Here is a 16,486-nt window from a genome sequence, read left to right on the forward strand (position 1 = left end):
CGAGTTTAACTCAACTCTGTCATTTATATGCTGTTTAAAAGTCTTGGTGCTGATCCACCTCATTAAAGACCTTCTTGTCTTCTGTTCTCTCTCTCTTGCAGGTTCCTTCTGAGTAGGAGGTGGCAACAAAAGACCAAATGCCATGGATGTATTCAACTTCACCTACTGGAACGCCTCTGATGGCAACAGCACTGAAGTGGGGGGGGTAGAGAATGAAAGCCCCTACAAGACGGTGGAGGTGGTGTTCATCGTGTTGGTGGCCGGTTCGCTCAGTTTGGTTACAGTCATCGGAAACATCCTGGTCATGCTTTCCATCAAGGTTAACAGGAACTTACAGACTGTCAACAACTATTTTTTATTCAGCCTTGCATGTGCTGACCTGATTATTGGACTGTGCTCTATGAACTTGTACACAGTCTACATAGTAATGGGCTACTGGCCCTTGGGGCCGGTGGTGTGCGATCTGTGGTTAGCCTTGGACTATGTTGTCAGCAATGCATCTGTCATGAATCTACTCATCATCAGCTTTGACAGATATTTCTGTGTCACCAAGCCCCTCAGCTACCCTGTCAAAAGAACCACCAAGATGGCAGGGATGATGATCGCTGCAGCCTGGGTCCTGTCTTTTATCCTCTGGGCGCCTGCCATTCTCTTCTGGCAGTTCATTGTTGGTGGGCGGACGGTGCCTGAGAAGGAGTGCTACATCCAGTTCTTCTCCAACGCCGCTGTCACTTTCGGCACAGCCATCGCCGCCTTTTACCTGCCCGTCATCATTATGATTCAGCTCTACTGGCAGATCTCCAGAGCGAGCAAGAGCCGTGTGAAGAAGGACACCCGCAAGCCATCGGCCGCCAACCCGGAGCCCGTGTCACCCGGCCAGAGGAGGAACAACACACCAAAACCCAACAACAACAACGTCCCAGGGGAAGATGCAGGAGGTTCCCAGAATCAGAACGCCGACGACGGGGCCAACCAGCACGATGGGAAGCTGCAAAACGGGAAAGCACCCTCCTCGAACACCGCCGAGGGGGAAACCGAAGGCGAAGACGGAGCGAGGGAGAACTGCACCACCGTAGAAGGAGAAGAGAAGGAGAGCTCCAACGACTCCACGTCCGGCAGCGTGGCCAACCAGAAGGACGAGGAGGCGGTGCCGTCCACCGCCAACTCCAGCGTCGAGGCCAGTCAGCCGCCCCCGCGCCAGCGAGCCAAGGCGGGGGGCTCCAAGCTGACCTGCATCAAGATCAAGACCAAGTCACCCAAGGGCGACTGCTACACGCCGTCCAACGCCACCGTCGAGATCGTCCCGGCCACGGAGCGGCAGAATCACGTGGCGCGGAAGATCGTGAAGATGACGAAGCAGCCCCCCAACAAGAAGAAGAAGGGGCCGCCGTCGCGGGAGAAGAAAGTGACGCGCACCATCATGGCCATCCTGGTGGCCTTTGTAGCCACCTGGACTCCTTATAATGTGATGGTGCTTATTAACACCTTCTGCTCCAGCTGCATCCCCAACACAGTGTGGACTATCGGCTACTGGCTGTGCTACATCAACAGCACCATCAACCCGGCCTGCTACGCTCTGTGCAATGTCACATTTAAAAAGACATTCAAGCATCTTCTCCTCTGCCAATATAAGAATATTAGGTCGGCCAGATAAAGATGGAGCTGAAGTACGAGTTGCCAGAGAGTGTGTGTGTGTGTGTGTGTGTGTGTGTGTGTGTGTGTGTATTTGTGTGTGCGTGTGAACACCATCCATGTATATGTGTTTGTCTGAGAAAGAGGTTTGTGAGCATGAAGACCGCAAGAGTGTATATTACTGTCCATCATTTTCTCATTACTTTTCCAATTTCTCTCTCTCAATAACCAGTTGTAGCACTCTACACGAATTCAACTGATGCCAGTTGCGTTGAGGAAGCAGAAGCAGCGTAGATAAGGATGGCTGTGAAAAATCCAGCGTTATTCAAAGTTTTTAATGCTAAAAAAAAAAAGGAGGAGGGTGTAAAGCAGAGAGCATTTGGAGGTGACACTGAGCTGATTTAGAAAAGAAAAGAAAAAAACAATAAACAGCGGAGGAAGATCTACGCTGTACAAAAACAAGAAAACTTCAACATGGGAAAATAGGGCTGACTGAATCTACAAACCTCACAAGTTTGAAGTTCAGTGAAGATACATGTAGATAACTGTACATATCAGTGTATATCTCCATTTGTGTGTGCATCTGAGTGTGTGTTTGTGTGTGTATGATCATCATCATGACACTTCCAACCAGCAACATGTAGAATAAAGTGGGGCAGCTTGTGCAGATTGCTTTTGACATGGTCACATCAGGGCTGGAAGCCGTCCCATCCTCCGACGAGCCCCCGTGGGAATGAGCTGCCATCAATACGTAATGGATGTATAAATATATTAAAGCAGCACTTGTCAACTTTGCACACTGGTGGGACCAAGAGGAAGCCAGAAATAATTTCAAACGTAAAAAAAAAAAAAAAAAATGAAAACATTTTCTCACTTACTCCTGCTGCTGGTGTTTGACCATGCACATGGTTAGGTTGCCAGGTTTTGAAATAGTATGTCTCCAAATCTCATCTGAATGCAATTTTATTTAATCTCCTAGCATTGAAAAATGACTTGTAGAAAATCACCAGCAGCTTGAAAATGAAGAGAAAGTATTTTTGTACAGCTGGCAGTGGAACAGAGTTTTCTTCTCTTTTCGTTCTTTGGCCATATGTGAACATAAATATAAATTTAACATAAGACATTGATCTATTTTGTGACATAAAATATTAAATTATTTATCCATAGGGTGGAGACACTGCAGATATCATCAGATTAACTTTCATTTGAGAAGGTTGGGGAGGTGATGATTGCAGATAATCGGGGGACAACATATTAAAGTGGTGCCAGGGTTTAGTTAGTTAGAAACTGCTCAACTGGCTTTAAATCTCACATTTCAATCTGTACAAAACTCAAACGTTAAAGCAACCACCGTTTTTGTTTGTTTTTTGGGGGCTGAAGCCTTGTCACCATGAAAACTCACTGTACCCAGGCAAGAAATATAATCGCAGCCTTCATAAAACCCTCAAGTTGTTTGTACATTTTTCGAGGGGGAGGTTTGCACGGATTAAACTTTTATAAAAAAAAAAAGAGAGAGAGAAAATCTCAGCGAATACAACCTGTCATGCACCGTCACAGCAGAGAATAACCCAAAACTGGTAAGAACAACAGATAACGGCGACAACAACACGGCTAAAATAAATAAAAAACAAACAACGGTGGCGTGAGATTGTTCAGCGACGCTCTTTGATTCGCCCCCACGGTTGTTGCACATCACTTCAGCTCCTCCGACCGCTGACGGGACGTCTGATGTCTGATGTTTATTTCATGGTGGCTATTAAGATATTTATGTTTGCTGTCGAGATGTTCACCACCGCGGGGATCCCTCTCCTACTCAGATCTGGAAACAGGTGGTTGGAGCTCAGAGCTGTGGCTTGTTACTGTCTTTTTGGAAGGAGATGTGATGTGTGGCTGCTGCTGCTGCTGTTTTCTTTTTGAGTTTATGTATGTGTGGATGAGTGGGAGACATTTGTCATTTGATGTGGCTGATTAGTGAATTTGTGGTCACAGCGTGTACTGTACCAATGATGATGACTGTGAAGAGTGTGTGCGTGGCATGTGTGTGTTTGTGCGCTCCAAGAGTGGAGTTTACTTCTGATCACAGGTTACTTACTACCTCGTGATTTAAATAAGGGCTATACTTATGCGTCTTTACATGTGTTGGTAAACCATTACTTTTAATTTGGAAATGAGCACCTGAGTTATTTAATTCTGTGAAAATCATCGTCTTACATTAAAGGTAATAAATAGTCGTGCTTATTTCAATAGAGGAAAAAAAAACAAAAAAAAAGAATTTCAACTTACTGTTCATACATGTTGTGTGTATTCATGCACGTCATCCATCATTTCACACTGTTAGAGTCCTCGGTTACATTAATGTTCTCTCACCAGTCGCAGCGATGAATATGCAGGAGCAGTTTTGCCATCAGGAGGTTGCCGCAGTGGCTGGTAGGGGGGCTTTGCGAAGAAATTACGTCTGCACTGAGCAGCTCTTCAAGGCTGTCTCCTTTTTAAAGAGAGATCTGGGACAGCTCCTATAATGAAAACTCACCATGAGGTTGATCAGATTACTGGGACGACGTGGAAACACCTACATTCCAGATTAAAGATCGTCCATTACTCGTTCCGCACGTCTGTGTGTGTATGTGCGTGCTACAGTACTGTATGTGTCCATGCCCCACTTAGCACTGCACTCAATCGCTACCTCCATATGTATAAATATATATGAGGTCATGAAATGTAAATATCACATGTACATTCATTAACTCCTTCTATAATTAATTCCCTTTCTCTTCCTTCCTGCCGTATTATACACAGAGCAGCTCCTGTATACGCAGAGGAGAACATCCTTTAAGTTTCCTGGTTGACATTTACATTTCTCTGCTTTAACCTGCAGCAAAAAACGTAAATGCTAAGTTAAAATACCAGACGTCCAGATGCATCTTTATTAGCTCTTTTCCAGTGTACGGTACCGACTCAACTCCACCCACCTTTTCATGGGTTTTATATCCATCTAAAGTTGTAGATATCAGACCTGGTGCTTGGTACTGTACATTTTCACCGCTGCCAGGGCTCCAAGCGTTTCGTCTTTGCGTGACACGAACAACAACCCACTCATGGTCATTTTGTGGTGCAGAAAACAGGCTGCGCATTTCATGACGAAACTGCAATACGACCAAGTGCAATATCCCAACTCGTTTAACTGCAGAGAAATCACTTTTTTTTTTTTAAACTTCCAATGACTCGTGTCGCCATTGCAATACCTGCAGAGACAATCGCAATACTGTGCAGCCCTGTGCAGACGCCTCTCTGCTTGGTATCCTTTCAATATCCTCCGCTGTAGTCTTGTGCGTCATCACTACAGTAAATGACGCGGCATACAGGGGCAGTGGAAAAAGAAGTAGCAGGTAGAGTCAAGTTGAGATGGGTGATAGTAATGGAAAAACACTTAGAGAAGCTCTCATGTACCTGCACATCAGAGGGGGAAGACGTAAACTTGACTATCAACAAGGTTTCTGAAGAGGAACCTGTGGAAAGATCAGTGTAATTTCCCCACCATCACGGCGCCAGTGAAGCGATACACAAACCTAAGTTGGAATATCACAATGTAAAAACATGTAGTTGAAAAGCTCTAGAGGAGATATATTTGTGTCTTTACCCCAGTTAGTGTATTGTAAACTTTATCTCTTGGGTTTTGGATGGTTTGGTTCACGATGTGAAGATAAGTTGGACCTTCTTCACAGATTCAGTCAGTCTTTCCATAGACAGTTCAGTAGAAACTATAAAGTGGCTTCAAGTTGTAACATCTAAAGTGGAAGCACATAGCACTTATTCTATTCAAGTACAGTGCTTTGTGGACTGGATACGCGGTCGGTCTGTGTTTATCTGTGCGAGCCGTTCCAGCAGGAACTCAGGCATCAATCCAAGTCCAAGCAGCATCCAACCATCCGTCACGGCGATAACTGGAGCCATGTCTGTCTGACATCTGTCACACATCGCAGCAGTGGGTAAAGAGCCTTCCAGAATATTTGATTAATCTTTTGCTAAGCTGTCATTTGAGTGATGCCGGCCGGGGGAGAGTAAGTGGCTCGCAGCTCCAGCGGTGGTCCAGGAGGTCCGGGGGGGCTTGGAGGAGGAGCTGCGTGGGTGTTTGATGGGAGGTGATGGCAGTTTATCACCTTCTGGAACGAGAAGGGGGTGGGGGGGAGACGCATGTATCTCCACGCCGCGAAGTTCCCTTAAAGCGTTTTCCTCTCGTTGCCAAGTTGTTGAACAGACGAGGACACAACGGCGTCGGTGTATCAGGTGTTTTCCTTTTGTGTTGGAAACAAGGGAGGTGCGTTGATACGACACGAGGAGAGCGGCGTCGTTCGCTGACAGTGAAGAGGAGAGGAGAGGAGAGGGGAGGGGAGCCAGATAAACCCCTCATGTGAAATACATACGAAAGGGATAAGTTTGCCTTTTGTAGTCATGGTTACTGCAGGGGTTGAGAGGAGGAGGAGGAGGGAGGAGGGGGTTGTGGGGTGTCTGTCAGTGACAAAATCCAAAGCTCAGAGGATCACGCTGCATGTGGACCATGTTTGGAGAAACCACAGCTGTTCAGCGCAGGTCAGCCAAGGGTTCTGCCGCAGGAATTTGAGCGTCCCAGACAAAACCTGCCGCCTGGTGTAAACACAGCATGATACGGTGCTGTTTACCAGCCCTGCTGCACTTCAACTGCATCTCACGCTCAAACCGTTTATCTCCTTTTTTGTGTGTTTTTTTTGTAAAACCATCATCTACCAATCGATCCCGACCCATGCATGACATGACATGGCATGACATATTCATTTGTTCCATGTGTTCATAGTAAATGTTGTAATCAAGAGATCATAATGTGCCGTCAGAGCTAGCTGGGCTCCTCTTCATACGGCTTATGTCAAAGGGCTGCGCTCCTTTTACGGAGCACATACGACATGTATAACGTTTTATCAGAGGTGGCTTCAGACTGAAGGTTTCTCTCTCTGCACGAGTGAAAACGCAGCAGCTTGTAACGCGCTGTCAGAGACAGAAAGTGTATATATATGTGTGTGTGTGTATATGCATATACTATACACATGAATATATATATAGAGAGAGATATATATCGCCAGATTGTACAGAGCAATTTGCAGTGCCTTACCCAGAGTGACATAAACAAATTGCTCTTCTATCCTACGAAAAAAATAAAAAATCCCGTCTTGTATCTGAAGTGTGACTGTGCTGGAGGTTGTCGATGTTTGTTCAGCCTCACAAAACGGTGTTTTTTTGTTAAAGATGTTGTGCGTCTGCAGCTCTGAGCTCCCATCACTGTAATTTCCATCTTTTAACAGCCAACTGTCTGATCGCAGAGCCAATCACAGTTCAGACTGAACAATTTGAAATCATCATCTCGATGCCTTTTCCTTTACTTTTTCTTTTCTTTCTCTTCTTTTTTTTAGAATAATTTAAAATACAAGCAGTGTACATTCACAGCCACAGCTGCGACATATTTCAATACTCTCCTGGAGGCACAGACGGCTGTTTTGGTTGATTTCTCCATCAAATGTGTGCGTGTGTGTGCATATGTGTGTGTTGTAAGTTGTGTGTGTGTGTGTGTGTGTGCACATTTGTCATATGAGAAATTCTTCCCTGTGCAAACCCCATGTGTCATTATGTCGAGATCAGTGCTGTCATTTGTGTGTGTGTGTGTGTGTGTGCGTGTGTGTGTGTGTGTGTGTGTGTATGCAGCTCGCTGTGTGGTGTTTTATTTTCTCCAATTGGCATCCTCAGCATGAAGACCTCAGATTGGACAAAATATCATGGCACACATCAGGGAAAGATGTGCACAGCGTGAACGCCGATCCGATTTCTCCACCATCACTCCTTCCTCTTTTAAACGTGGCTTTCAATAGCAACAGGCTTCCAAAGACTCACTATAGGACACAGCTTTGCGTTGTACTGGAATAACATATAAATAAACATTATATTGTACATTTTCTATCACATTTTATAAATCTGTTTATCATTGTACAAAGTACAAATGTAGTATTACAAATTAGACTATGATCAATGTACAGCCAGAGAGTTTTTCTTCTTTTCTTTTTTTTTTTCTTTTTTCAATTTTAAAAATGTTCTGTAAAATCTATAAAGATATAAATATTATGGGATATAAAAGCAAGAGTAGTGGGTATAAATATGTGTGGATTTCTGGAGGCATGTTGTTGCTCAGAAATGGATTCTTGCCCTGTAAAAACTAAAATAACAAAATAAAAATGAGCGACTGGATCCAAACTTTTCAACTTTGGAGAAGCGATTTCAAGAGTGACTTTTGCAGCCAGAGAGAGAGAGTGAAAAATAAAACCCCAGCAGCAGCAGGAGGAGGAGGAGGAGGGAGGAGGAGGACAAAAGCTAAAAACTAGTTTCAGTGTGAGCCAGAAGCCCAGAGGCAAAGGGCTTCATTTTGATTCCACCTGTAAATTTCTAAGACTTCACACTCACCTTGGGAAGAAGCTGGTCGCCTGCTGCTATCTCACCGGACACACTTTATAACTTTTGCAATTTTAACAACCTGGGGTGAAAAGACTTTTTCTTTTTCTTTTTTTTTCCCTTTTTCCTGTGGAGCAACCAGTGTGTCGCAGGGGTGGGGGGTTGAATTATTTTGACCTGATCTGAACTTTAAAGGGTCACGTTGAACAAAATCAGCAAACAAAGTAAAAAAATATGAAAAAAAAAACATAAAAAAAGACTAAAGTAGCCTGCTGCAAGTGTTAAATGTACATACAAGTGTTCATTTCTCATTTGCCTCTATATGTAGATGTTCATTGTGTATTCACTCACTGTGGCTTGTGGCTTCTCTTGCAATAGGAAAAAAAAAGTCTATTGTTTGCATTGTATATACCTAATATGATAATACATTATATGTAATTCGGATGCGGTACATTTGAAATGTACATACATGTGTTCAATAGATACTATCTGAATGTTTCCCTCCCCTCAAGAAATCCCCAATTTATTCTCCCTCCCCTCCCCCTCTCTCTCCCACCTCCCTCCCCCCACTATTATACTTCCTGTACAGTAAAACAATGGTATTGATTATTTTTTCTCCCCCTCTTTTTAATGCATTCTTGATTGATTATTTGTTCTGGACAATGAATCTGAGTGTTAATATCACCGGCCACCTATGACGCTGTAAAGATGAAACTGCAGTACGTGGTTACATTGTGCCATATTCTCTCAGAATGAAATTAAAATAAAAATATATGAAATGTGTTTAGTGATATTTTTGTTCTTCTTTTTTTGACAGGAATCAGTTTTTTTAAATTATTTTATGTATATTTTTTGGACATTTTTATTCATTTATTTTTGGAAATGTAACAGGAAATGTTAAGTCCAAGGCAGCTGAGGACTACAATGGTGAGGACTTTAATTTTTTACAGCCAGGAGGTGGAAGGCAAAAAAAAAAAAAAAATCAGTGAGTATATAAACTGAGGTACAACAGAGCAGCAGGAGGGAAAAAAACAAACAAACTAAGAACAGAAACAGTTTTCACATAAGAGCTTCTATTCCAGACAGAACTAGCTCATGTTTTGTTTGCTCTTAGTTGAAATAAAAGAAAAATATCACACCACAGAGTTTCAGGAGAGAAAGGGTTATAATTAACTTGAGCCACTTGGAACAACTTTCTTTTTTCTTGCTCAAATTAATGAAGTGAAGATGTTCAGAGCTCCACTTTTAGCAAACTGCTTCATTAAGTCCAAAGGGTTTTCCAAATTAGAGTTAAGCTATGCGACTGCAAGACAAATCCTACCCAATTTGTTCTTCAGAAAATAATCCTAGACACAACATCATTAGGTGAGAACACTAGTAAACAAGTCTCCATATTCATTATTTGTCCCTACATCTCCTATATATTGCAACGTACAAGTTCATATCGTGCTATAAAGAAGAAAAAGTAAAACATGTCGTCACTAAAAGTCGAGTTTCCACCTTTTTTTCTCCTTTTTTTTGTTTTTTGTTTTTGTCAAAGCTCTATTGGCTCCTACTGTCAACCTACAGGACATATAAAGAGGAACCATGTTGAAATAGGGCAGTGGACGTTTGTTTTCTCCACCCTCTTCTTCCTTCCTCGCCCGCCTCAAACCGCCTCATCAGTCCATTTGGGCGCGCTCTCGCTTCTTGCTCTCCTTCTTTTGCTTCTTTGCATCTGCAAAAAGCAAAACAGAGAAGGAAACAAAGGAGTTACAAAGCAGAGTAAACAAATGATTCCTGTGAAGAGCTCCCATGCTCCGCTTCAGGCCGTAATAATCAGCTGTTTGGGTTTTAATTAGTTATTTTAGTGCCATGACTCCGAAAGCAGCCGTCACGCTCTCTCCTGGGGATTGATCGGGTGGCCTGGTGTTTGTGTGTGTGTGTGTGTGTGTGTGTGCGCATTTGTGTGTGTCGCACGGAAAAAAATGCTTTATCAACTTCTCGCAACAGTGCATTGGTACCTGGCAGCCATGACAAGAAGCCACAGTCCACAGCCTCTCTGCTCTGGTGAACAGACACGGAGCGCGACCTGCAGCGTTTGGCTAGCGCTAGCTTCTGGCTAGCTGTTTGCTTGCCTGTCAATCTGCTTGTGTGTGTGTGTCTGTGTATGTGTGTCATTTCTTTTCATTCTCTGAACACACACTGACAGATGGGTGATTAATTAAAAAGGAAAATGCTGATTAAAAGAGCACGGTCCGACCTAGCGACCGCACGCTAACTCAAGCATGACACCGTAGCTTTGGCGTTAATACCTCCTGGTCTTTGTTGTTGTCTCCATCTTGATTTGAAATAGTCACGGTGAAGTTTTACAGCTTTTTTTGTGCTGATGTAATTGACCCAAGTAAATACTTTAAACACAGTTGACTCAGTGCTTCAACATGACCTTTACTCAACTCAGCACCTGGGGAGATTTTTTGGCACCAAAGTCTTAAACAGCTTCCTTCACTTAAGTCCTCACAGCACCACATAAGGGAAAATGTTTTGGGTGAATGGTTTCACCCCTTCAACTAGAATCTGGTAGGATCCATGACAAGGGAGAAATGAAGCTGTTTTAGATGAACAAATCTTAACAGAACCAAACAGAACAGGGTTGTTTTTTTTTGACTCGGAAAGTCAGCATTAAGTTTCTCTTCTCAAAGATTTTGTCTTTGTTTTGTTTTGATTGGTTGGTTTGCCTTAAGATCAGTTTCTTGCTTTAAAGCCTTTATAAAGATATTGATTTGTTTACCTGGAGCATCACTCCAGTAAAGTTGCCACTTTGTTCTTTATTTCTCTTGCAAGAGGCTAATCCCGAAAATGCATGAAAAAACATGAAGTTTCTATCCTCTGCCTGAATCCCTCAGTGTACAAATTCAATTTTCAAAAAAATATATTATGTTTTTTGGAGTAATATTTCCACCAGGATCTACTACAAAGACATTTTATGTTGGGTATTTCCAGTAATTTGTCACATATTCCTATTTTTTTTTAAATCAGCTCCTGTGCTAGTGAGCACAAAGATGCTCCTATTTTCCACACTACTCAGTGAATTATACAAAATATGTTTATTTGTGTTTCTTAGATGCTACTAATCCATGACTGTAAGTGCTGTTCTCTTGCAAGCTTTTCAGCTTATGCCATGCTGAACACAGACGTCAGCCTGGCTAATCCACACCCTTCTCTTTTTATTTAGACCATGTACATGATCTAAAAGCAAGTTGCTGCTGCACTTAATACTAAATTTAGATCCTCCCACATCACTCTTGTTTAGCTTCACATTTAAAAACCATACTGCTGGTGTTTTCATAGGTCAGTCAGGGAGTGGCCATCAAGATTTGATCTAAGACATCTAAAAAGAAATCCAATAAAAAGACAGTAATATATGGAAAACAGCACTTTGGTGTATTTTTAAAGAGATAAAGTTTCATAATACAAGTGTCAGTGCTTAAATCCAGAATTAATTCTCATATGAATGGCTTATTTTTTGAAAAGGACACCTCTACAACTCACAAATCCTCTAATGACATGCCAGCGAGCGGTTCAGAGGCGCGACAAGGTGTGCTTAGTCAATGAGATTTCAATTGAGTTTCAACCTTTTAACATTCTGACTGTGCCGCCACGAGGAAATCTTAGAAATCTGTTCCTGTCACCTCGTTCACAAACTTTCCGCAAGGCATTAAGATTTTGACATGCAAAGCGCTCTCACCCATGCAAATATGGAAATTGCTCTTCCATCCCATTTGTTTGCTTGTTTTCATTTGTTTTAATGTTTTCTCCCGCTTTTTTCTTTCTCGCCCTGTCATTTTTTTTATTTATTTTTTTTGTCAGCATATTCAGCTCCCTGAGGAGAGAAGATGGAGGGGGAAAAGAGAGGATTCACTCTCACTCTGTGTTGTATCTGCTTCACATGTGAGATGGGGACTCTCGAACCAGCCTGGAGTGCTGCTTTCTGCTGCATTTGCACATTACATGACACCGCTCACTCTGACGCTCACACTCTCAGGATCAGGCTGCTCCGATCTGCCCCGAGCCGAATCACATATTTTCTCAAAATGGAGTTAACAGCCGAATCTGACTCTGACATTTGGTAATCAGTGCTGCGGTTTAACCCAGTTAATTTACCCAAGTGTTTTAAGTATAATATTCATTTCATGTATACTTTGTATTCCACTTCAAGGCTGACACTCAGCCTCAGCTCTTCAGAATTAAATCATTGACTTACATCCACTGAATTTATGACGGTACTTTGCAGATTGAGATTTTTACATTCAACATATTAAATCACATAATAAAAACAGTGCACTACTATTGATTAAAATCTGTATAATGATCAGTTTGACTTCAGACACTTGAAGTACAGTTTGATTACATACTTTTACATAACTACAGAGCAGTTCAATAATGTGTCATAGAAATGTGTCGTGTTCATCTTCAAGGTGACATTTTCAAACTACTGACCATTAACTGCAACATCCTGATTTAGCAGTTCCTGTTAGCTCTCAATCACCATCTCTAATTAAGACATTAATGCCCCACAAATAGCATCATATATGATTAAATATTAAAATATGAAAATGAGTAGACTTTGGAGTTGTGTAATTTATGGCTTTGCACCACTTTATATTCATACGGCTTAATATTTAAGGGTCATAGGGACACAGTGCACCCTGGACAGGCCAGTTCATTCATGATCATGTTCACATCTACAGGTGGTTAAGATTAGCCAGTTAATCTAAACCTGCAGGAGGTCAGAGTAGCGGCAGGAATCCAACACAGGATCAAGGGTGAAAAATGAAGTTCCTCATGTTTGTAAATGTCCCATCTGGTCTGGAGGATCAAACCCTGAACCTTCTTGCTGTGAGACACCAGGCCACTGCACCACTGTGTCACATTTGTATCAACAGGTTTTACAGTTCAGATGATGTTGTTGCCCTGAGGATGATGGTCTCCATCACTAAGCTTCATCACAGGGAGACGCTTTAAATCTTGCAATCTACAATCTCAAGGAGGTTGTCATCACTGATTAATCTTTTAAGAAACATTAATTTCACTTTATATGCACTCATGTGGCTCTGACTCTTTTTGGGTACAAATATCAAGCGTAACAAGGAGAATGTGAAGGCATGTGTTTGATTTATAAATCATAAGACCACCTGTCAGTCCAGGAGGAAAAGACAACAACAAACTGGCTCCAAAATTTTCTAAGATGCCAGCTCCGCGCGGCCAAAGCCTTTTTGTTTAGCCCTGAAAATCAACTCTGGCATCCAAACGCTCCCTTGTGCACGGCTCGCCCCTGTTCTCCTGAAAAGAAGAGGCGGGGACCTTGAGGTTTCTACAGGCATTCATAATGTTTCATATCTGTCACTCTTTGTTCTCTCCTTCGCTCCACAGGGTCTGTGTTTCACCTGTGCTAGACAGGCAAAGACACGCAACTCTGCATCTCGCGTCGCTCCCAAGGTGCCTCTCAGCATTGTCTTCCTCCAGAATCTGCAAATGACAGATGCTACCTCCATCACAGGAACCTGCTGCAGTCAGGGGAAACCTATCTCCCAAACCCAAGGTGGCTGCTGTTCAGAATTGCAGATTTAACCGGGCAGATCTCTGCTCCCAGCCCGGGGTTAGATAGCCTCTTCTTCTCTCTCTCCGTCTCAGTCACTCTGAAGCCAAACATTTCAGTTTTTTTCCCCCCTCCTATAAGCCCTCTGATCCCGCTGCTGTGGACTGTATCTCTGCCATCCCCCCTGAAACACACAGAAAAGCGGACACAATTCCCCCACTCCCTGTACACACCTCATTGTGCACAGCACCCCGTCTTTCTTTACCAGTAACCCCCTCTGCTTCCCGGGGCTTATCTTCCGACCGGCAGACATGGGAAATCACACCTCGCTCAGATAGCGGGTCTCTCTTCCCAAATGCCTCCCTTCATCTCAGCCACTGTCATCCTCGCTTTGCTTCTCTCTCGCCCTCAGCTCTCACACCTCTTAGCCTGTCACTCTGCATCCCAGCGCCGGGCCTTCATTAGGATTGATGCGCGCAGGTACGCGGGACTGCACACACGCCGTGGAGCTGCACACACTCTCACTCGTACGCTGTATGCTCAAATTTTTACACATATTTTTAACATGAAATCTTCATGATCTACATCCATTTCTGTGCACAGGCACCTGTATAATGAAATATGAATAAGAAAAGCAGAATAACGTGTTGCTCTCCTTGACTCATGACTCTCCTTTGAGGTATTCCTGAATTCCTATTTCATAACTCTCTATCTGGTGCTTAAATAAATCAATTTGAGATCAAAGTCTTTATATTCACGATAAAACATTTAAAATGCATGAATCTAGGAAAAGCACAGGCAAAACATTCTTGTCTGTTCGCTGTAGGAGTCAATGTGAGTGCAATCGATTGGAAACCTGTCTGTCTACGCTTCTCACCCATTGCATTATGGGTTAGACTCCACCCCCTGCAACCTTTTGACAGCATAAATCAATGTAGGAAATGAGCAGATATTACACAAGTCTAACTCTAACAGCAATTTGAAATTGTCCTTCAGTTAAATGTAACATATGACATATGTGCCCATATCAAGAGTAATGCATGACCAAGAAGATATATTATAGTCAAATAAAGGTTTATTACATATAAAAACATATTAAAATGTGTTTATGTACATACATTTCAACTCATCTATTATTAATATGCGTTTGGTTAAAAATGTTGTGAGCAAAATGTCAATAATATTTAATCCTTATCTTTCTTTTTTAAAGTCCAACTGTTTCTTCTTAATTTCTTCATATTGCCAATACAATATGCATGTTTGTATGGACGAGACATGTTATGCACAAGTTTTTTATTTTTTTTATTTTATGCATTTTATGCATTTAAACTCTATGTGCCTATACTCAATCTAGGGAAATATAACATTTGTGTCCCTGTGAATATACAGTTTGTCATCATAGAGGCTGTGACACTCAGTGACCTCTATAAACCTTTTCAACTGTAAATGCATACTGACATCCTGTATGTGTACATTTGCTGAAAAGCTCAGGAGAAGATGGCACAGATGGCAAACGCAGTTAGAGCTCCTCAACGCACTTCCTGCCGCGATACATTAAAAGACGTGCTACTGTAAACTTTTTACAGATTCTCTCCTCTTTAAAAATAAAAAATCTTAAAACAAACAATGGAGCAGACAGACATGTCACAGCTGGCAACGCTGCAGCTGCAGACATCCTGTCTCAGAGGTGTTTACACCGTCTTATCTGTATAATTTGGAGACTCGTCTGACTGCGGCTGTTTGGAGAGCAGACAGTAAGGTTAAGCAAACTCCATGTGTGCACACATGTCATCTGCCGGGCGTGATAAGGGCTCAGTTTATGACCATTGGCAGCATTTCTGCACTCATTATAATCCTGTTTGGACAGTGGGACATTCACAGTGGGTCTATTACATCCTTGTTTGCAAAATTAACAAAGGGCATTGACTCAGTCGCAGTGAATGGAGTGTTTTTTCTCCTTCGGCAGATTCTACACCAGTCATTCTGTCCGAGCAGATGCTGATATAAATTCCCCAAGCGTCCACACGGTTATTTAATATTCCTCCATTAGTTCAAATCTTGTGTCAACCCCAGTTTTCTGATGACTGCCCATTTCCACTGGAATGTGGAAGGAAGGAGCATAAAAAAAGAAGAAGAAAGCAAAAAAGAAAAACGCTCCCTGACTTCAGTGACTTCGACATGACTGAGGAGAGGTAAAAGCATGTAATTACAGCTGAATAGTGAGTTAACCTATTCACCCCTGCTTTAACACTGTCACTCGCCACTTCAGCTTGGCACTTAAGTAGGTGGATTTCCATCCCGCTGATGGTGGGTTGAATATGAATGTGAGTCGCAGCCGGCACCGCCTGAGATTAAATCATTTGCGAGGGTTTGTTGAATTTAAGCGAAGATGCAATCAGTTTGAGACGCAGATAAATATCTGGTGAACTTACACAGCAATTATCACAAAGAAGATACAAGAAGTTCACTCTCGTACACAAACGCGGGCTCCGACTTTTGGACTCCGCTGTGCATCTTGATACGTGTACACACATGGAGATTAATTCTAATCAAAAAAACAGAATATGCGACTTGTGGTTCTTTTTTTATCCGTGTTTGAATCAAAGAAACAAACAAAATGACATAAGATATACAAGCTTGTCGGCGGGAAGATCAGCAGTTCAGTCTGAGAAACACAGACACCCAGTCGGTAAACACCCCTTCAAGCTAGAATTCATTAAACAAATCAACTAATCCGACTTTCCAGGGAACTGTTTGGAATAATTTGAGCTGGAAAAATTCCTCCTGTGTATCGTTGCTTTGTTTCTGTTT

At 42.4% G+C, this 16,486-nt stretch overlaps 2 protein-coding genes across 6 annotated transcripts in view; one reads left to right on the forward strand and one right to left on the reverse strand.

Moving 5' to 3' along the window:
* chrm2a (cholinergic receptor, muscarinic 2a) overlaps positions 1–8,880 on the forward strand; it is a 76,318-nt gene extending 67,438 nt beyond the window's left edge. For 4 of the 5 annotated variants that reach the window (XR_015035140.1, XR_015035137.1, XR_015035138.1 and 1 more), the window contains 2 exons: positions 102–7,329; positions 7,360–8,880. Coding sequence is in view for 1 of the 5 variants with exons in the window: in XM_085769826.1 (XP_085625952.1) it covers positions 143–1,654 (1,512 nt within the window). In the remaining 4 variants the exon portion in view is untranslated. Of the gene's footprint in view, positions 1–101 lie in introns of all 5 variants that reach the window. The other variant, XM_085769826.1, reaches the window with a different exon arrangement.
* Positions 8,881–9,290: 410 nt separating this feature from the next.
* The window catches only part of ptn (pleiotrophin), a 42,293-nt gene continuing 35,097 nt past the window's right edge, over positions 9,291–16,486 (reverse strand). Inside the window, exon 5 of the mRNA XM_085769827.1 lies at positions 9,291–9,814. Within this exon, the coding sequence (XP_085625953.1) occupies positions 9,759–9,814 (56 nt within the window). The 3' untranslated portion in view covers positions 9,291–9,758. The remainder of the gene's footprint in view (positions 9,815–16,486) is intronic.

The sequence above is a fragment of the Trachurus japonicus genome, chromosome 23 (genome assembly GCF_045865225.1).
Source record: "Trachurus japonicus isolate A0001 chromosome 23, Traja_1.0".
NCBI lineage: Eukaryota > Metazoa > Chordata > Actinopteri > Carangiformes > Carangidae > Trachurus > Trachurus japonicus.